This window comes from Marmota flaviventris, chromosome 3, assembly GCF_047511675.1.
Source record: "Marmota flaviventris isolate mMarFla1 chromosome 3, mMarFla1.hap1, whole genome shotgun sequence".
NCBI classification, from domain to species: domain Eukaryota; kingdom Metazoa; phylum Chordata; class Mammalia; order Rodentia; family Sciuridae; genus Marmota; species Marmota flaviventris.
Genome location: NC_092500.1, coordinates 71317471 through 71339208, shown reverse-complemented (window position 1 = coordinate 71339208; position 21738 = coordinate 71317471). Strand labels below are relative to the sequence as shown.

At 33.3% G+C, this 21738-nt stretch overlaps 1 protein-coding gene across 1 annotated transcript in view; it reads right to left on the bottom strand.

Annotated features, from left to right (window-relative positions):
• Nell2 (neural EGFL like 2) overlaps nt 1-21738 on the bottom strand; it is a 384451-nt gene that overhangs the window by 259366 nt on the left and 103347 nt on the right. Inside the window, exons 4-8 of the mRNA XM_027934141.3 lie at nt 5316-5489; nt 5131-5227; nt 2511-2583; nt 2253-2335; nt 1240-1368 (exon numbers count right to left, since the gene is read on the bottom strand). Of these exons, the coding sequence (XP_027789942.2) occupies nt 1240-1368; nt 2253-2335; nt 2511-2583; nt 5131-5227; nt 5316-5489 (556 nt within the window). The remainder of the gene's footprint in view (nt 1-1239; nt 1369-2252; nt 2336-2510; nt 2584-5130; nt 5228-5315; nt 5490-21738) is intronic.

Here is a 21738-nt window from a genome sequence, read left to right as displayed (position 1 = left end):
ATAGCAGGCTCAGAGTAGGCTTGGAGCACCCAATTATCCCCAGATTCCTCACAAAATTAACATCAACAAACCAGGAAATTTCTTGACTAGCTGCTACCATCATGGAAGTCCCAGTCTTAAGAATATTTAATGAATATGTAAGATTGGACAAGCTACCCCTACAAAGCAAACTAGTATTGACAATTACCACAAGGATGCCCCAAACTGCAGACAGGCCCATAAGGAATTTGATTCCTTAAGGTCACCTGAAGATCTCAGGTGGTTGTCTACTTAGGCTTTCATACTCATTTTATTGACTTCGCTATAACATACCCTGGATTTTACTCAGTTAGATTTTTTTGGTGCCCATTTAACAAGACTGGGAAGGCTTTACTGGATTTGTAAAGTGTTATAATTTTGGCAGATATATGATATTTTACTGAATAAAAATCCGCTCTTTCTCTCTTCATCTCTTACACACACTCAGTTATTTCTGAACTACTTTCATATTTACATGACATTCTGCTTTTGAATAAACGAGATGAACATGGAAAATTTTTTTAAAGGTTAATTCACATAGATCTTTGATTTCTCTCCAGAAAGACTACTTTCTATCAGATGAGTTCAATGTGAAATTTAAAAGTTCAAAACCAAACTCATTTTGAACTTTTGAGTATACTGTTATAAAATATAAATATACTGTTATAAAATAACATAATAATGCATTAAAATAGTCTACCTTATTTGTGAGCAATTATGCCAAAATCATGTTCATTTAAACTCTATGGTTTGTATTCCACTGTATCAGTAAACTATTAGAGATAATCTTATTTTTTAAAATCCATTATTTGTTTACATTGCTCAATTTGAACATGATAATTAATGCTATTTACAATTTACTTTCACTAAAATGTATTAATAAAATGAAGAGGGTCAAAATCCATGGAAATGCTAATGAGGACTATAAGAGAATCCTTTGAGAATCACCTTAGTATGCTAATTTAAATTGCTCACTTCATGTGTGAATCAATAAACATAAACTTTATAGCATTCCTAAACCATAATCATCTTTACAGACTAGAAAGTGTTTTTAATAATGTAACACAGGGTTTCTTAGATGTGACCAGGTTTTCTGGCACTTTAATGTTGTGTCTTGAGGAAATGGGTCTTGAAATTTTCATGATTACATTGTTTTAATAAATTTTTAAAGAAGTGAGAACATATGAGTTCCCTTCCTCTGAACACAAATGGAAGCCATACCAGGCATGTGCAGTTTTTACAGCCATCTGTCCAGGACTCGAATTCTCGGTAGGTGGTTCCCTTCATGGTGCAAGTCCTCTCACAATAGCACTGATCCAGTCTATTCATTCGCTGTTCAGCTCGAGACAGCTGTGGCACAAAAGAAGGGTTCACATTGTTCACCATCCCAGCAACTCAGAAATGCAAAACATTCTGGCAGCCATCTAAGTTTTTTAAGGATCTAGCAATAATGATATCTGTACCCATCATCCACCTAATTATTAACATATTTAAACCTTTAATTTAAAAGAAAGGGGTTTTCCTTCTTTACTTTTTGTGAAAAATTTTTGCCTTTAAAACAAAAAGTACAATTTATAAAACACAAATCAATGTCTAATTCAAAATCATATCACTCAATGCAGAAAAGCATTCTCTGTTTTTTTTAAAAATGTTGCCTCATTAATATGTTCACTCAAGTGAAAAAGTAAATGTAGGAGTTATATCATATAAATAACAAGTCATATACTATACAACACAACCTTCAGGTAATTCATAACTACTGTGCAAAATAAAAAATCTAGTGAAATTGTCAGAAAACCTGATATATGCTTAAGACATTAGTGAATCAACCTATAATTGTAAAATAGTGATAGAAAGCATTTGTGAAACCATTTCCTTGACTAAATTATAGTATCCATATTCTTTACACAGTCTTGCTGCCTCTGGCTTATAACAAAAAGCTAAGTAGGAATAACTAATAATAAAAACTTAAACTAAAAATAAATCTTGCTATGTGATAAGCAAGGGATAAAAGGTAATCTGCTTTATTCCTGATTTACTGAATCATTTGGTATACAGAAGGCTGGGGTCTGAATATTTATAAGCCTTCTCCTTGAGCAAGGATTTAGATTCAGTCCTACCAATAGTATGGTATAAGGAATGTTTCAAAGGAGAAAATCAATGGTTATAAAAAGAACTGTTTGAAACTTCAAGGATTTCTTAGTTTCTTCACTATACTTGTGAGTAGCTTTTACCTTGGCTGATGTTTTGGCTAAAATATCCTGCAGCTCCATGATTTTCTGCACAAGTCCATGGAAGTCATTGCAAGTTGGACAGGCTGGAAATACAAACACAACATTGGTCAAATTGTATTTATAAGGGGCTCAATCTGATTAAGTCTATGCTGACATCCATTAGATGTGAACTCCAATTTCAAACTGACATTCTGGACAAAATTAAGCAAGAAGCACACTTTTCATCACATAACACAGTGGAAGGACAAATAGACTTACTGCGATTAAGATCTGGGCACTGAGCAATAAATCCTTGGGGCATGACTAGTAATTGCACATCTTGCATTATACCCTGTGTATGAAAAACAAAGAAAAAGAAATATTGTTTTAATTTACCCAAATTATATTCCATAGTCAAGTTCATGAAGAAAACATTAAAGAACGGATTCACCAAAATCCCTGAGTAAAGAGTCTTTTTAAATATAGTCCTTCTACTTCATACCAAGGGAAAGAAATTCATCAGGCAAAACAGATTATTACCCATGTAGTCTCTTATTGATAATATTTTTAAAGCCTTAAGATTAAATGTCAAGATATAATTAAGTGGTGATAGGTTGTTTGGAGAAGTTATTTTTAGTTAGCCACAGAAGTAGGGCTTGAAAATGACCTTTAAAAATTAACCTAAAATTTACTTCTGGCTTCAGAAACACTGATATTATTACCAATTTTGAATTAAGTTTAATCATCAAAAAGAACAGAATAGAAAAAGTAAGTTTTTAAGGCAATGCACATTTGAGCATTTCTCATTTTTCAGTGGGATATTTTAAAATTAATTTCTCAACTCAAAAAGAACAATATATTTATTAAACAGCTGCAGCAAGATTCAGTGATGAGTCTTTAGGAGTACAGAAAGTTTAACATAAAATGCCAGCTGGAAATGACCCGTTTTACACTGAAGGCTTCATCCCACGTTTATAGGCAAAATTTACATGCATCCTTAGTCATTAAGGTATAATTAGCTTCCAGCTTGCTGAGCTCTTAAAGCAAAGGGCAATGGTAACTCAGAAATTATCTCATCAGACACAATCCAGCTGTCTCTTTCATTCATCACCTCTCTCTTCCTTCATCAACTTTTTTTTTTTCTTTAACTGATATTTCCTTTATTCCTTTGAAAAATGCAAACAAAATGTCTAATAGCATGGGTAAAAGTTCCAACATGTTATGAAGGCAATTCTGAATGTACCCATAGAGATTTACTAGTTAAATACTTGTCTGTTTATCTTTCACATGTGTACTCTGATTAATAGCAGGTATCACTATGAATGATAAACATTTTGGTATACTGTGTGGCAATTACTGGATTTGTTGTTCGCTTGAGTTTTGGACAGAGAAGATAACTCCTGCACAAACTCCTCTATCACTTAAAAGCAGCAATGTTAAAAAAGGCTTTACATATAGTTATACAGTTTATGTACTGCACAAATTCTAATGGAGACCATTCACTGGCTATAATACAGATGATTATCCACAGAGTTGTACACATAATTGATGTGTGAGGACTGTGAAGTCACATCTGGGCTCCCTGGGAAAGACTTTCATAATTCAGTTGAGGAGAAATTTGGATCTCACAGCATGCATCTTCCATCCCTTACATGGGACAAGAACATTGATTTTTAGAAATTGTATGCATGGAATCAATTTTCCACATGTGTCACTTATTAGTTGCCTGGGTTTGGGCAACTCACTTAACCTCTCTGAATAGGTTCATGCAGATGTTTATGAGGAAGAAAGGACAATGTATTAACACTAGCAAGGGTAGGGATAAGTAGGAATAGTATGTCCAAAGCACCAGGCAATAATGTTTAAATAAGTTTTACAAAAAATTACCTTTCTAAAAATTGTATGCTTTGCTTAGACACAATTTTAAATTTATTTATACCTCTATCATAAAATCCAAAAGTTATACATATCACCTATCATTCTTTAACGACCATTCATTAAGCCATTTCTGCGTGGCAGGCACTGTTACAGTCACTGGGAGAAAATGATTGCACTATGTGCTTACAGCCAAGCAACTCTCTGGACATTATTTCTTAATCCTTAAAACACTGAAATTAAATCTTTTTTTTTTTTTTTTTGGCAGGGGGGACCAGGAATTGAACTCAGGGGCACTGGACTACTTATTCTACATCCCCAGCCATATTTTGTATTTTATTTAGAGATAGTGTCTCACTGAGTTGCTTAGTGCCTCACTTTTGCTGAGGCTAGCTTTGAAGCTCTCACTCCTGATCCTCCTGCCTCAGCCTCCCAAGCCACTGGATTTATAGGCATCTGATACAGCACCTGGCTGAAATTAAATTTTTTGATCCTCTCCAATTATGTATTTCTATGAAGTGGTTCTAAGTACACACTAAAAAAAGATATAAATTATGACTGCTCTCTTTTTGGACATATTTGTGGACATAATGTATTCTTTTCTTATTTTCTGGAGTATGAGGAGACCATGAATAATGAATGTTAAAAAGCTTCAAATTTTCTAGTTAACATCCTTTAAAAGTATCACCAAAGGTTATATTTCAGTCATGAGTATTTATCTGTATGTTAACATTTTAGATTTTTATTGCTTTGAATGCTTAATTTTAAGAATGACATGTTAACTGTCCCAACTGCAGCCTGTGACCATCTCTATAATGTTTAAGGATCAAACTCTCTGAGAAGTCATTGTGCCAGTTAAATAAAAGACCAGTGTAAAAGGGGGAAAAAGGAAAATAGAAATAGATACAAATTTAAAAAGTGCACCTATCTTATTTTTGATCCACACCATAAAAAGTGAAACAAGCTTTTCCAAACTCATTAGAAAACATTTACAGTTTATGCTCAGACTCTAACCAAAAGATACCTTGAAGTATCCATGTGCATTATTTCTCTGTCCCAACCAAAATGTTGTGCCCAGAGGCAAGTCTGTAGAGGGCTTTTCCACCACTCTTTCATAAATTCTGTAAAAAGAAAAATCAGAGAAGGAACATGAACAGAGAGTCATTTCTTAGAATCTTCGATTTCCTGAAGTGAGAACATTTCACTTACTTATTGCAGTCAATGTGTAAAATCAAATGGGAGGCACTGATGGCTAAAGAGAGCTTGTGCCACTTGTCATCAGCTAAAATGTAAGGAAACACTTCTGTGTGAGGACGGTGACTGCCTGAGCGGTAATGCAGTCTGACTTCATTCCGATGGCCACTGCTTTCTAGTTCCAGATACCTACAGAGAGAAGAGTCAAAAGGGACACATTAAAAATTAAGTTCAGAAATTATTGAGGTAACATCTATCCAGAATAGATAGATGTTCCCATTCCTCCCATTAAGCACAATTAGATACTATATATAAAACAAATATAAGAGTTTAAAACACTATGCAATGTACATATGTATTGAAACATCATATGATACCCTTTAAATATATATAATTGTTATGGTTTTATATATCAGTTAAAAGATAAGTTTAAATTTGTTACAGAGTGGGGGGGAAAAGAAGAGACTAAAAGAGAAAAGAGAGAAAACCAGTTAGGGACTTCAGGACCCAAAATCAATATTGTAGTGAGTTCCCTTGGCATTTTTGTTTGTTTGTTTATTTTTTTCCTACTTTATATCAGACTTGGAGCTGAAGAAGCCCACATTTTGGAAATACCAAAGAATGCAGACCAAAAGAATCCCCATCAAAATCTTCTCTCTCTATCCAAAGGATAAAAAATTGTTTATATTAAGGTTAGATACTTAAACAATCCAGAAGTTCTTCTGTGGGTGACTGGCTAAACAAATTGTTATATAATAGTACAAGGAATATTATTCAGCAATAAGAAAGAATGGCTAAATAAGGGTTGGGAAGGGGACCGAAGCAGGAAAGTTAGTTTCGTGCTATTGCAATAATCCACTGGAGTGGTGTCTTAGATCAGGGTAGTTGCGGTAGATAAGACAGAAATTGTTTTTTGGGGCTGGGGTTGTGGCTCAGTGGTAGAACACTTGCCTAGCATATATGAGACACTGGGTTCAATCCCCAGCACCTCATAAATATAAAAACAAATAAAGGTATTGTGTCCATCTATAACTAAAAATATTTTTTAAAAAGAAATTGTTTCTATGTTACATATATGTGTAAAATTAAGCTGTCAGAATTTGCTGATGTAGAGTGTTGACAAAACAGAACAATTTAGTGGAGACTAGGTTTTTTACTTCAATGAGTTAAACATGAATAAGCAAAAAATAAAAAATGAGTTTATTGATATGCAGGATATGGGAGGAGCAAGCTTAAGAAAACTGAATCAAGATGTAGAGAAAGAGGAACCCATTCATACTGCTGGAAGGTATGAAACTTAGTACAGCATTATGGAAAACAGTATGGAGGTGCTTTAAAAATAAAAAATAGAACTATCATATAATCCAGAAATGTCACTAATAATATGTGTGTGTACATATATGTGCATTTATGTCTGTATATCTCCAAAGAATATAAAATCAGTATGTGGAATAGATATCTAAGACCCCTTCCATGTTCATAGTAACATTATACCACTATTCACAATAGTCAAGGAATGAAAACATGTCCATCAACTGACAAACAGAGAAAATGTGGTAAATACCCAGAACAGAATACTAGTCATCCATTTAAAAAAAAAAAAAGGAATGAAATCCTGTCATTTGCAACAACATGGATGGAAATGGAGATTATTATGTTAAGTTTAAAAAGCCAAGCACAAAAAGAAAAGTACTGCATGATCTCACTCATAAGTGGAATATAGAAAAGCTGAACTCATAAAGTTCAGAATAGAATGATGGTTACCAGAGGCTGGGGAAAGTAGTAAAGAGAGAAACTTTGGCCAATGATTACTAAAATTGCAGTTGGATAGAAGCAAGAACTTCTGAGGTGCCATTGCACAGTGGGGTGACTATGGATAACAATAATGTACTATACATTTTAAAAAATTTTTTAACAAAAAGAAATGGTAAGTATTTGAAGCAACAGACATATTTAGCCTGAATTAAACATCACACAATGTGTACATGTATTGAAATATCACATGGAATCCCATTAATATGGACAATTTCATGTTTTTATATGTTAAAAATAAATTTAATTTAATTTAAATTAAAAATAAAATTAAAAAATACAATAAACTCAGATATTATGTTTATATTGTGAGTTGTTAATAAACACTTAAGAGGATACATGAGCAGGGGGAAATAAATTTGTAAGTCTGAAATAAAGAGGTTTATAATGAACAAAGCAATGTGGGAGTCACAGGAACAGAGATCATATAAATAGACATAAAAACACAGGGATTGACAGGCAATTAACACAGATAGAATAAGGAACCTGGCCATTTTTTTTTTAATTTTTTATTGTTGGTTGTTCAAAACATTACATAGTTCTTGATATATCATATTTCACACTTTGATTCAAGTGGGTTATGAACACCCATTTTTACCCCGTATACAGATTGCAGAATCATATCAGTTACACATCCATTGATTTACATGTTGCCATACTAGTGTCTGTTGTATTCTGCTGCCTTTCCTATCCTCTACTATCCCCCCTTCCCTCCCCTCCCCTCCACTCTTCTCTCTCTACCCCCTCTACTGTCATTCATTTCTCCCCCTTGTATTATTTTTCCCTTTCCCCTCACTTCCTCTTGTATGTAATTTTGTATAACCCTGAGGGTCTCCTTCCATTTCCATGAAATTTCCCTTCTCTCTCCCTTTCCCTCCCACCTCTCATCCCTGTTTAATGTTAATCTTCTTCTCATGCTCTTCGTCCCTACTCTATTCTTAGTTACTCTCCTTATATCAAAGAAGACATTTGGCATTTGTTTTTTAGGGATTGGCTAGCTTCACTTAGCATAATCTGCTTTAATGCCATCCATTTCCCAGCAAATTCCATGATTTTGTCATTTTTTAATGCAGAGTAATACTCCATTGTGTATAAATGCCACATTTTTTTATCCATTCGTCTATTGAAGGGCATCTAGGTTGGTTCCACAGTCTTGCTATTGTGAATTGTGCTGCTATGAACATTGATGTAGCAGTGTCCCTGTAGCATGCTCTTTTTAGGTCTTTAGGGAATAGACCGAGAAGGGGAATAGCTGGGTCAAATGGTGGTTCCATTCCAGGCTTTCCAAGAAATCTCCATACTGCTTTCCAAATTGGCTGCACCAATTTGCAGTCCCACCAGCAATGTACAAGTGTACCCTTTTCCCCACATCCTCGCCAGCACTTGTTGTTGTTTGACTTCATAATGGCTGCCAATCTTACTGGAGTGAGATGGTATCTTAGGGTGGTTTTGATTTGCATTTCTCTGACTGCTAGAGATGGTGAGCATTTTTTCATGTACTTGTTGATTGATTGTATGTCCTCCTCTGAGAAGTGTCTGTTCAGGTCCTTGGCCCATTTGTTGATTGGGTTATTTGTTATCCTATTGTCTAATTTTTTGAGTTCTTTGTATACTCTGGATATTAGGGCTCTATCTGAGGTGTGAGGAGTAAAGATTTGTTCCCAGGATGTAGGCTCACTATTTACCTCTCTTATTGTTTCTTTTGCTGAGAAAAAACTTTTTAGTTTGAGTAAGTCCCATTTGTTGATTCTAGTTATTAACTCTTGTGCTATGGGTGTCCTATTGAGGAATTTGGAGCCCGCCCCCACAGTATGTAGATCGTAGCCAACTTTCTCTTCTATCAGACGGCGTGTCTCTGATTTGATATCAAGCTCCTTGATCCATTTTGAGTTAACTTTTGTGCATGGCGAGAGAACGGGATTCAGTTTCATTTTGTTGCATATGGATTTCCAGTTTTCCCAGCACCATTTGTTGAAGATGCTATCCTTCCTCCATTGCATGCTTTTAGCCCCTTTATCAAATATAAGATAGTTGTAGTTTTGTGGATTGGTTTCTGTGTCCTCTATTCTGTACCATTGTTCCACCCGCCTGTTTTGGTACCAGTACCATGCTGTTTTTGTTACTATTGCTCTGTAGTATAGTTTGAAGTCTGGTATCGCTATACCGCCTGATTCACACTTCCTGCTTAGCATTGTTTTTGCTATTCTGGGTCTTTTATTTTTCCATATGAATTTCATGATTGCTTTCTCTATTTTTACAAGAAATGCCGTTGGGATTTTGATTGGCATTGCATTAAACCTATAGAGAACTTTTGGTAATATCGCCATTTTGATGATGTTAGTTCTGCCTATCCATGAACAGGGTATATTTTCCATCTTCTAAGATCTTCTTCTATTTCTCTCTTTAGGGTTCTGTAGTTTTCATTGTATAAGTCTTTCACCTCTTTTGTTAGGTTGATTCCCAAGTATTTTATTTTTTTTGAGGATATTGTGAATGGAGTGGTTGTCCTCATTTCCATTTCAGAGGATTTGTCGCTGATATACAGGAATGCCCTTGATTTATGCGTCTTGATTTTATATCCTGCCACTTTGCTGAATTCATTTATTAGCTCTAATAGTTTCTTTGTAGACCCTTTTGGGTCTGCTAGGTATAGAATCATGTCATCTGCAAATATGATGATTTAAGTTCTTGTTTTCCTATTTTTATGCCTTTAATTTCTTTCGTCTGTCTAATTGCTCTGGCCAGTGTTTCGAGAACTATGTTGAACAGAAGTGGTGAGAGAGGGCATCCCTGTCTTGTTCCAGATTTTAGAGGGAATGCCTTCAATTTTTCTCCATTCAGAATGATGCTAGCCTGAGGCTTAGCATAGATTGCTTTTACAATATTGAGGTATGTTCCTGTTATCCCTAGTTTTTCTAGAGTTTTGAACATAAAGGGATGCTGTACTTTGTCGAATGCCTTTTCCGCATCTATCGAGATGATCATATGGTTCTTATTTTTAAGTCTATTGATGTGGTGAATAACATTTATTGATTTCCTTATATTGAACCAGCCTTGCATCCCAGGGATGAATCCTACTTGATCATGGTGCACAATTTTTTTGATATGTTTTTGTATCCGATTTGCCAGAATTTTATTGAGGATTTTTGCATCTAGGTTCATTAGAGATATTGGTCTGTAGTTTTCTTTCTTTGAAGTGTCTTTGTCTGGTTTAGGTATCAGGGTGATGTTGGCCTCGTAGAATGAATTTGGAAGTTCTCCCTCTTTTTCTATTTCCTGAAGTAGCTTGAAAAGTATTGGTATTAGTTCCTCTTTAAAGGTTTTGTAAAACTCTGCTGTATACCCATCCGGTCCTGGGCTTTTCTTAGTTGGTAGTCTTTTGATGGTTTCTTCTATTTCCTCAATTGATATTGGTCTGTTTAGGATGTCTATATCCTCCTGACTCAATCTGGGCAGATCATATGACTTAAGAAATTTATCTATGCCTTCACTATCTTCTAATTTATTGGAGTATAAGGATTCAAAATAATTTCTGATTATCTTCTGTATTTCTGAAGTGTCTGTTGTGATATTGCCTTTTTCATCCCGTATGCTAGTAATTTGAGTTCTCTCTCTTCTTCTCTTCGTTAGCATGGCTATGGGTCTGTCGATTTTATTTATTTTTTCAAAGAACCAACTTTTAGTTTTGTCAATTTTTTCAATTGTTTCTTTTGTTTCGATTTCATTAATTTCAGCTCTGATTTTAATTATTTCTTGCCTTCTACTTCTTTTGCTGTTGTTTTGCTCTTCTTTATCTAGGATTTTGAGATGAAGTAAGAGATCATTTATTTGTTGGTTTTTTCTTTTTTTAAGGAATGAACTCCAAGCAATGAATTTTCCTCTTAGAACTGCTTTCAATGTGTCCCATAGATTCCGATATGTTGTGTCTGTGTTTTCATTTATCTCTAAGAATTTTTTAATTTCCTCCTTGATGTCTTCTATAACCCATTGATCATTCAGTAACCTATTGGAACCTGGCCATTTTGAGGAAGAATCAGCAAAGGAAATCAGCAAATTTGGTCACCAAGATTAGAGGAGAGAAAAGTGAGAGAGGTATCGCAAAGGTTTAATAATAAAGAGCATGCCTCAAGAAAGCAGGAGTATGTCAAATGCCACTGACAGATCAAGTAAGATGAAGACTTAACCTGTCGATGTATGTCTGGTAACCCTAATGCTATTTGGGGAAACTTTTAAATGAAAAGTCTGATAGGTTCAAGAGAGAATGGGCAAAGAGAAATAAAAGAAAATGAAGAGACATTTTAGGAGCAACAGGAAAGTAGATTCTCATAGACATGTAGTAAAGGGAGATTTTTACTGTTGTTGAGAAACACTATGTATGTGTGTATGCTGCTGGGGATAATCCTGCAGAAGAAGGAAATTAGTCATATAGAAAGAAAGAAGAATTTGGAATAAAACAGAAGCCACATAGTAACACATAGTTAATTACATTTTAGCTATATAAAAAATATAGTTTTCTTAATGGAAAAAACAGTATAAATAAAATTAGACAACAAATGGCATTTTATAAGACAAAATGAAATATTTAATAGATTAGAGGTTGATGTTCACAATACATGAAGAAGAGCTTTATGTCAGTAAGAAAAAGTAACGCAGTGGATTTACCAAATAGATTATCAAAAGTTAAAAGAATAATAAGGTCCATTATGAATAAGAATGTGGGGAAACAACACTCTGATTCAAGATTTGTTCATAAACTTACAGGAGCATCTTGAAAGGTAATTTGGAAAAGTATTCAATATTAAACAAGAATACTTTTTAAACTAGCAGTTCCAAATCTAAAAATTTACCCTACTATAATAACAGCACAAATAAGCAATGATGTATTCAGAAGATGCTCATGGAAGATTTATTTAAAATCTTAAATAAAACTCTAAAAAATATAGATTTTAAACCAAAATTAATCAGAAGAGACAAAGAAGATAATTCAATACTGGTTAAGGTAATCATCCAACAAGATATAATGATTATAAGTATTTATTCCCCAAAGTCAGTCATCTACTTACTTAAACTCTACTTGATACAAAGACCCCAAAACAATAATGTTTGGTGATTTCAATATACCTTTCTCACCAATAGACAGGGCATCCAGACATAAACTAAGTAAAGGGTCTCCAGAACTAAAAAAATAAAGTTTTCTTAATGAAAAATTAATCAATGGACCTAGCAGATATCTAAAGAATATTTCATTCATCAACAAATAAATGTGCTTTATCTTAGCTACACATGGAACCTTCTCCAAAATAGACTATATTTTAGGACACAAAGCAAGTCTTAGTAAATATAAAAAAAGAAAGAAAGAAAGGAAAAGAAAGATAATTCCCTGCATATGATCAGATCATAACAGAATGGAGTTAGAAATCAGTTTCAAGATTAAAAAAAAAAAAAAAAAAACAGAAATCTTTTTAACACTGTGGAAATTAAATAATATGATTTTGAATAAGGAATGGGTCATAGATGAAATCAGGGGACAACCAAAAAATAATCTTAAAAACAAATAAGAACACAGATTCAGCACAGATTCAGCATATCAAAATCTCTGAGAAGTATGAATGCAGTTCTAAGAGGAAAGTTTACAGCATTAAATATCTATATAAAAAATAAATAAAAGAAAGATCCCAAATAAGTAATCTAGTGTTACACCTCAAGACCCTAAAAAAGCAAGAAGAAACGAAATGCAAAATCAATAAGAGAAATAGAAGACAGGAAATAGTAAGATCAGAGCCAAAAATTGAGAATAAACAAAAATTACAAACATCATGTATCAAAGGTTTAGTTCTTTGAAAAGATAAATAGGATTGATAAACCTTTAGCTAAACTAACCAAAAGAAATAGAGAGAAGACTCAAAACAACAAAATCAGAGATATCAACACAGATATTTTTGAAATCCAGAGGAAATAACTAGGAACTATTTTAAAATAAATTTTTTTATTTGTTATTTTTAGATATACATGATAATAGAGTCCATTTTGACATATTATACATTCATGGAGCATAACTTATTAGGATTCCATTCTTATAGTTGTATGTAAGGTGGGGTTTGATCATGTATTCAAATATGAGTATAGGAAGTTATATCCGATTCATTCTACTGTCTTTCTTATTCCAATCCCTCCTTCTCTCCCTTCATTCTGCTTTGTCTAATCCAATGAAGGTCTATTCTCCCTGCCCCCCCTTTATTTTGTGTTAGCATCCACATATCATAGAGAACATTCAGGCTTTGATTAAAATAAAATCTTTAAAAATATTTTTAAATTATTTAAAATCAGAAATTCCAATTATTCATTCATAAAGGAACTATGATACATCTGTATTCTAGAACACTATGTTGCTCTACAAAAAAACAAGATTTTGAAATGAAACAATACAGTTTACTAGTAAGTAAAAACAATACAGTGTACTAATAAATAAAGAAAAACAGCTCTATATAACCCATTTTGTTTGGCAAAACTTTGTGCACACCAATCTATTTGGAGAAATAAATGTTAACAATAGTACTTTAGGGAATTTCAAATAAAGGGAAATAATATAAGAAAGCATTACACACATATATGTATATGTCCATGTCAATATGTATATATATATATACACAGTAAAAGTTTATATATATATACACATATTAATGTGTATATATTCATGTGCAGGTATATAGTAAAAATTCTGTTAAGATATAAAGAAAAAGATAAGTAATCGAAAATGTAAATCATATTCAGAAATTATGAAGAATAAATAAAACACCAAATTGTTTGGATTTTATTCAATAGCCACCAACCAAAGAATACTTTTTAAATTTTATTTTCAACTGAAATGACTGTACATATTTATGAAGTACAATGTGATAATTCAATCCATACAATGTATAATAAAAATTTTGAATAATTATCATATCCATATCTCAAACATTTATCATTTCATTGGGTGAGAATATTCAAAATCCTCTCTTCTAAAGGTTTTAAAATATATAATGAATTGTTGTTAATTATAATCACCCTGCAAGTGTTAGAATTTATTCTTCCTATCTAACCATAATTTTCTACCTATTAACCCATGTCTCCCCATCCTCCCTTCCTCATTCCCAGTATCGGGTAACCACTATTCTACTTTTTACTTCTGTAATATCAATGTTTTAGTTTCCATATTTGAGTGAGATCAAGCAATACTTGTCTTTCTATGCCTGGCTTTATTTCATTTAGTGTAACATCTTCCAGATTCATCAATGTTGGTACAAATGATAGGATTTTGTTCTTTTTATGGATAAATAATATTCCATTGTAGATATATATCCATTCATTCTTCAATGCACTTTTAGATTGATTCTATATCTTGACTATTGTGAATAGTACTTCAATAAACACAGGAATGCAGACATACTGATTTCCTTTCCTTTGGATATTTAGCCAGTAGTAAGATCACTGGTGGTTAACCTTTGTTTTTTGGTACTTCCATTCTGTTTTCCATAAGAGTACAACACACTTGTACTCTTACCAAGGGTGTATGAGTTCCCCTTTCTCCACAACTTCCCCAGTATTCATTATTGTCTTTTTTTGAAAATAGCCATTCTAATTAAAGAGAGATGATACCTCATTGAAGTTGTGATTTGCATTTCCATGATGATTAGTGATATTAAACAGTTCTGAGATAATTTTTATAAGAGTACATTTTATCTTATTATTTAATAATGAATATATATTTTTATCAATTCAGCTAGAGAGTTCTATAATGATAGAGAAATATTTGTTATTTTAAAAAATTAACATCCTCAAACACACCACCCCATTGCTATACACTTGTGATTCTTAACATATTGAGGCAAGAATTCTATTGTTCCTATCAGGTATTCCCCCCTCTAGATACTATTAAAAATGACATTTATACTGAATTTTAAAATTTGATAATAATGGCAACTTAATAACAATGAAGAAGACACTATGCCCTACTAACAAGAACAACCCCTTTTAGAAGTTAAGTATTTTATCAAACATTTATTTTATTCTCATTAGTACATACTCTGTTTTTAATAAAATAGAAATTCAATACAGAAAAATTTACAGAGATGGTGTAAAACATTGAGAAATGTGCCTAGCATATGGTTAGTACTTGATAAATAATAGCTTTCATTAATAAACTGGAAGACAGTTCAAAAAGAGTTAATTCAAAATTGGTAAAGAAATTTTTGAAATAGAATGTCTTCAAAACCAATCACTGTAATGACATACAAAACCATATGAATACACAAATCAACATGGAAATATGATTAATGCATTAGTAGAAGTTTAAAAATATATATATATAATGAACATTGGGCATATTTTGATCAAGGAAAATGTCAGAAAATATACTTTTCCTCATTATATGGATTCTCAGGAGATAGCACTAGCTCTCCAACCTTTCTGCCACCACACCAAGGCTTAGCATAACAGAGAGATTAAATACCAAAACTCAAAAGCAAGATGGCTGGTTTTCCATCAGGTACCCTTCTTAGATATTGGTGATGCTATAACTACACTATAAAAACAGACACTAATAATAATTTTCTCAGGAGTTTAGTGAGAATTTGAATGAGTTAATTTAAGAATACTCAACAGAGACAAAACATTTGGTAAGGATAGCAAACGTTAGCTATCATATTCATTTCAAAAAGAAAAGAAATCAAATCCTCCCTCTTCCTTCCGGTGGTACAACCAGGGGCAAGCCCATGATATACCCCTATAATCCACACTCCTTCCTGAGACTAAGAATATTGATGGAGTGCAGCTAGGAAGGGAGGGACAGGAATACTTCTTTGTGCTAATGGCAGCAGCATCCTAAGAAGTTATGCGAAGTCCCTACCTATGCATCTTGCTTCCTGATTGATGACCTACCAGGGCACCTTTTTGTTATTTTTTTGTTCCAAATTATTTTACCACAGCCTACCACCTGTTCTATAAATTGCCCACCCACCAGAAACCTTTGAAAAATCAACTTATAACCTTTCAGAGACCTAACTGATACATTAAAATTTTGACTATGGAAAATACACATAGCTGGAACAAAATGTACCAACATTTTTAAAGTGATTGTTTGAGTGATAGAGGCATGAGTGATTTCCAACCTTCTCTTTATTATCCTTTATTTTCTATTTTTCTCTTTAATGAGCATTAACTACCCTAAATTAAAAATCACATTTTAAATCCCAAGGAGATAATTTGTCACACTTGAACATATCATGTCTCCCTGATTTGTTATTCATAATTTTGAGAGGTAGATAGAATGAGAAATAAAGCTCACCCTTTATTATAATTTATGCCCTTGTTATTCAAATACCCTTTGTATTTGGCAGAAATATAAACTAATTTAAGATTAGGCTTCAGAGAAATAGGCAACAGTGGCAGGACATCACTCATTTTAACAACCTCCTTCATAATTCAAGATTAAAGGATAAAAATAAGGTCACATCTCATCTGACAAAAAGGTTGCACACAACATGAAATGAAAATTTTTCTGCTGCCTTAAATTAAACCTAAATAGAAAAATGATCAGATCATCTCAGTACATTAAGCTACCACCCAGTTATAAATTAGTCACCCCAAGAAAACCCACATGTACTTCTAGTGTCAAATATATCATTAGTGTAGCTCACAGAAGGCACAACTACAAAGTAGTTAACATGTAAAGTCCTTGGAATTGAATTCCCTGCTCACAGACTAGCTCAAGCTAGAAATTCAGCAACAAATAGCTCCTCATGCTATTTGAATGCTAAGGTATTAGTTGCAAAAGGCTTATGCCTTCACTCTGCTAGTGAGGGGAATGAGCCTGGATGATAATATTTCTGTTCAGCTGTCAAACCAGGGTGGAAATTTAGAGGAATGCAAGTATAGTATGTCTCATTAAGCAGTCTCTGTTGCTGATTATATGAAGATGAAATTGTTGTATATGCTGATCTGCAGTGGTTGAATCTTGTCAAAAGAAAAAAGACAAAAAAAGAATTACCACTGTGTATTTTATGAAAATGATAAAGCAGCTGTATTAAATTATTACAGTTATATTTAAAAAGAAAACCTTGCTCAGACTGTTACTACTGCCTATGACCGGGTAGAATATGTGGCCTCTCACTGCCTCAATTGCCTCATCTATATAATGAGAATTCAAAGTAATACTCCATATAAAGCAAAATACCCAAAACATACAAAGCACTCAATAAATGGCAACATTCTTATTATGCCAATAATTCCAATAAGACATCATTATAAAGTCATTTCTTAAAGCTGATTCTGTAATAACAAGCAATTTGAATACATTTTTAAATGGAAGAATACAGAAGCCAGGAGGCAGAAGTTAGAGGAAAAAATAGGAGATTAATCCACTCTCACAGAAACTAGTTGACAGCACTGGCCACTGACAACATAGCCATCAAGATATAAAAAGTGAAGTCCAGAAGAGGGGCAAAATTATTGTGGATCATGAAGCTCTCTTCATTTGTTATAGGAAACTATTTAATCTTGCTTATTCCAGTGATTTCTTCAGATATTAAAGAAGATGGGAGAACATGAAGAAAAATGTACCCTTTTTGGCATCCCTTATTAAAACTATATTCATCCTATTGATGTTAGCTTGTTTCTTTTCAATGCCATTTGGTCATCAGCAACATAATAGAATGCAGAAGTATAAGAAGCAACTGTCTCTCTCTATGGTTTATTAACTGTGATAATGGACAAATTAAAATTCTCCTTAAGCCTCAGTTTCCTTCTCTATCAAATAGAGTGAGTAAGAGTTGTAACCTTGCATGATTGCTTTAAGGATTACATAAAAGATGTAAGTCCTTACCTTTGTATAGTTCCCAGGAAAGGGCAAGCCCTCCATACGTGTCATTATTATGATTTAAATTTCCTATGACATAATTATGTATTCAATTTAAACATCAACAAAATTTTATAGTGGGTTTTACCTTAAACAAGCATGCATCTCAGGAGCAGAGAGTATTTTAGTAAAAAATCTCCCCAAATAATGATGCTTAACTCTTATCTATGATATTCCTGGCAAAGTAGTCACCCAGTTCATCTGACTATATCCAGTGACTAATAATTCACAACTTCCTGAGGCAAACCATTCCACTTTTATGAAGAAAAAGACCTTTCTTATTAAAGCAAAAAGGAAGAGGAGTTTTTAAAACAATGATTTATTAGTTCATTTCTTCTAGCACATCTTTACTATAGGTACTAAGAATATGACATTGAACAAACCTAACTACACTGAAGCTGAGAGGTCCTCAATGATAAACACATTATTAAGTTTAGCCATTTCAACACTAATAAGAACACCACTATAAAAGTCTTGCTGCAAGAAAAAGAATATAGCCAGATCAGTGAGGATAACAAAGTTCCTTCATGAATAATATGGCTAAGGACCAAAATTATTTCACCAAGGGAAAAGATCAGTAGCAAGTGGAATTAATTCATGATTGAAGCCCTGGCATTCAATACAATGGCCTGAATAACAACCTTTCCATCATATTACCCTACATAACTGAACTTAAAATAATAGGAAAAAAATGCTCACTCATAAAATGAAGATAATTTATTGTGATTAATGATGAGGCTAGGAAGACACAAAGAAATTCTAAGAAACATCACTTTTAGCTATGATCCTGGAAAGAAAGGGGATTTTGTGGCATTGTGTGTATTTTTAGAATATCAATTTGAGAATGGTTTTATGGAAGAATTGAGAAAGAATAGATATAATAAGGCACTAATAATAAGTAAGGTACTCCACAGCACAGGGATATCTATGAAAATTAAGGAGTTAAAATAGCTGTTGGATAAACAGTAGTAGCTACTTAATGTCAGGCCCACACATTATCTCAACTCACTTATGACTGAGACCAAGCAAGTAGAAATCAGAGAAAGACATGGAGAAAAAGTGTTCAAAGAAGTGGCATGTTCAAGGAAGACAAGCATTCCCTTTTTTATCAAGGATGAACACAAAATCATATGATTATAAGATTGGGGAAGACCCACTGGGGAATATAAATACAGACTGTTTTGATGCTCTGAAAACTCACATTTGCAGGTGTATAGAAAATTTGACTTACAAACTGTAAAGGGATTCATACTTACAAACTGTAAAGGGGTTCATATACATATATACATACATACATATGTACATATATAAAATTTTGCTATATTAATAATAGGCTATAAATAGACATCTTTCAAAGGTATAAAATAGCATGAAGAAGAAAATTATGATTACAAATGGTTTTGTTAGCACAAGATGATCAATATTAACGTGTTTTGTATGTCATCATTTTCACTTTACCATACATTGTCTTTTCTTATTAATAAAAGTACAGTCACATCCTTTTTAAGAGCTGCATGGTATTTCATACTATAGCTATATCATAATTTAATATCCAATTTCCTATTACTGTTCTTGGTTTTTCATTCTTCATTAAAAAATGTTTTAATACATGCATCTTTTTGGACCTGTATAATTTTCTTTCTAAATTATTAGAAATGAAGTTGCTATTTCAAATAGTATATACATTTCATGAAATTTGCCATGACCATTCACTAATTTATTCACTCAATAATTTTTATTGCACTTTATTCAAGGCTATTCTAGGTTCTGGGAATGTAGAAGTAAACTAAATAGATGAAATTATCAACTCTTATTTAGTTATCTTAAAATAAATAAGTAAAATTTATGAAATAAATAGATTATGTATTGATAAAATGTTTATAAAAACAAAGTATGGAAGCAGAATAAGGAATACAGGAAGGTGATATTTAACAAAGACATTCAGAGGAAGCCTTATTGAGAAACTGACAGCTAGTGAGTGACCTGAAGGAGCATGATGACCTTGGGGCAGTAGCCTACCTCACAATTTCCAGGAGTATCAATTAAGCTTATGTGGCTATGAAGGAATGAGCAAGGGGAGAATAGTAGGAAGCTAAGGCAGAAAGGTAGCAGAAGGCAGTGAGGCAGGTCATGAAGGGGAGTATAGTCTAATTAGGATAACTTTTGATGGATGCATGTAGAAGGGCACTGGAGGGCTCTTTGAGTTCCATATGATCAATTTGGCTTCAGTGTCAGAAGTACACTTTAGGAGCATGAGGAGTTACAAGAAGGTGAGTTACATAATTATTTCTAGGGGTTGCCTGACCAGGAAAGGTAGTGAGAAGAGTCAAACTATGGAGATGTTTCAAAGGGAGAACAATAAAGATGTAGGGGATGGGAGATTCATGTGCAGGTGAAAGAAACATGAATCAAAGAGAAACTTTAAGGTTTTTAGCCTAAGCAACTGGACGAAAGTAGTTACCATTTACTGAGATGGAAAAGACTCAAGTTCAAAAAATCAGAGAAAATTTGAGGAAAAAGGATGATGAGCTTAGTTTCTGATGTGCACAGTTCAATTAAACATCCAAATGAAGATGTAGGTGGGTCCCTCAATGTATTCATCTGGAGTCTAAGGGCAATGATCAAGACTAGAGAAAAATGAGGAAGTAGCTTTTTCAAAGAGATGTAATTTATAGCTAATTGATAAGATGAGACCACCTAGGGAGTGGATATAGTGAAGAGGTATGAGCAACAAGCCTTAGTCCTACATTCAGACATCAGGAGTGCAAGGAGGAACCAGTCAGCTGTCTGAGGAGTGATACCTGAAGAATGTGTGTTGTGAAAGCCAGATGAAGAAAGTTTTTGGAAGGAGGAAATAATCAACCTTGTGGAATGGTGCACAAAGTTCAACGGATGAATACTCAATTGAAGAACAGATTGAATAACATGGACATAAGTGGTGGCTTTGACAAGATAATTTTTAGAGAAACAGAGCAAAGCCTCTTTAGACTGGGTTCAATAAATAGTGAGAAGAAGGAACTTTGAAAAAGTTAAAGAAACACAAGGAAGATATGGTAGCTAAATTGGAAAGAGAGGTAAATAGAGGGATTTTTGTTATCTTTGAGATTATGAATATCATAGTCTATTTGCTTAAATAGATCCAATAGAGAAGGAAAAACTAACAAGGCAAGAGAAGTTGTGAATTTCCAAAACAATATCCTTCAAGTGGAATGGAATTTAATACAGAGCTGTGTCACCGGCCTTTGTGAGGGTCATGGAAACTAAACCTAAAGTAAAAGAAGAAAAATATATCAGCAAACAACCAGCAGGTGTTGGTATGAGAAATAGACGGGGAGCTTTGGAACCTGTCTCCTGACTGATTTTTAGAACACAAGGACATCTGCTAGGTGAGGATGAGGGTCAGGTTTTAGATATGTAGATGTAAAGGTGTAATAAAACAGTCATTTAGCAAGATGAGAAATTAAATGGTCTAAGAAATATGCCAGCATTGGAGCATGTTCGAAGTCAATAATGATGCCTTTAAGATGAGATCAGCCAGCCTAGTTAGTTGTGTTTTTCTACAGCCAAGTTCAGATGCAAGATTATACTGAGGCAGGAAGATGCAGTTAATGTTGGTTTTTTTTTTTTTTTTTTTTTTTTTGGTCTTGACAAGCAAGGACTAAAATAAGAGAAAATAAAAAGATGACCATGACCATCTCACATATATGAAGACAGGAATGGTGTGACTATATT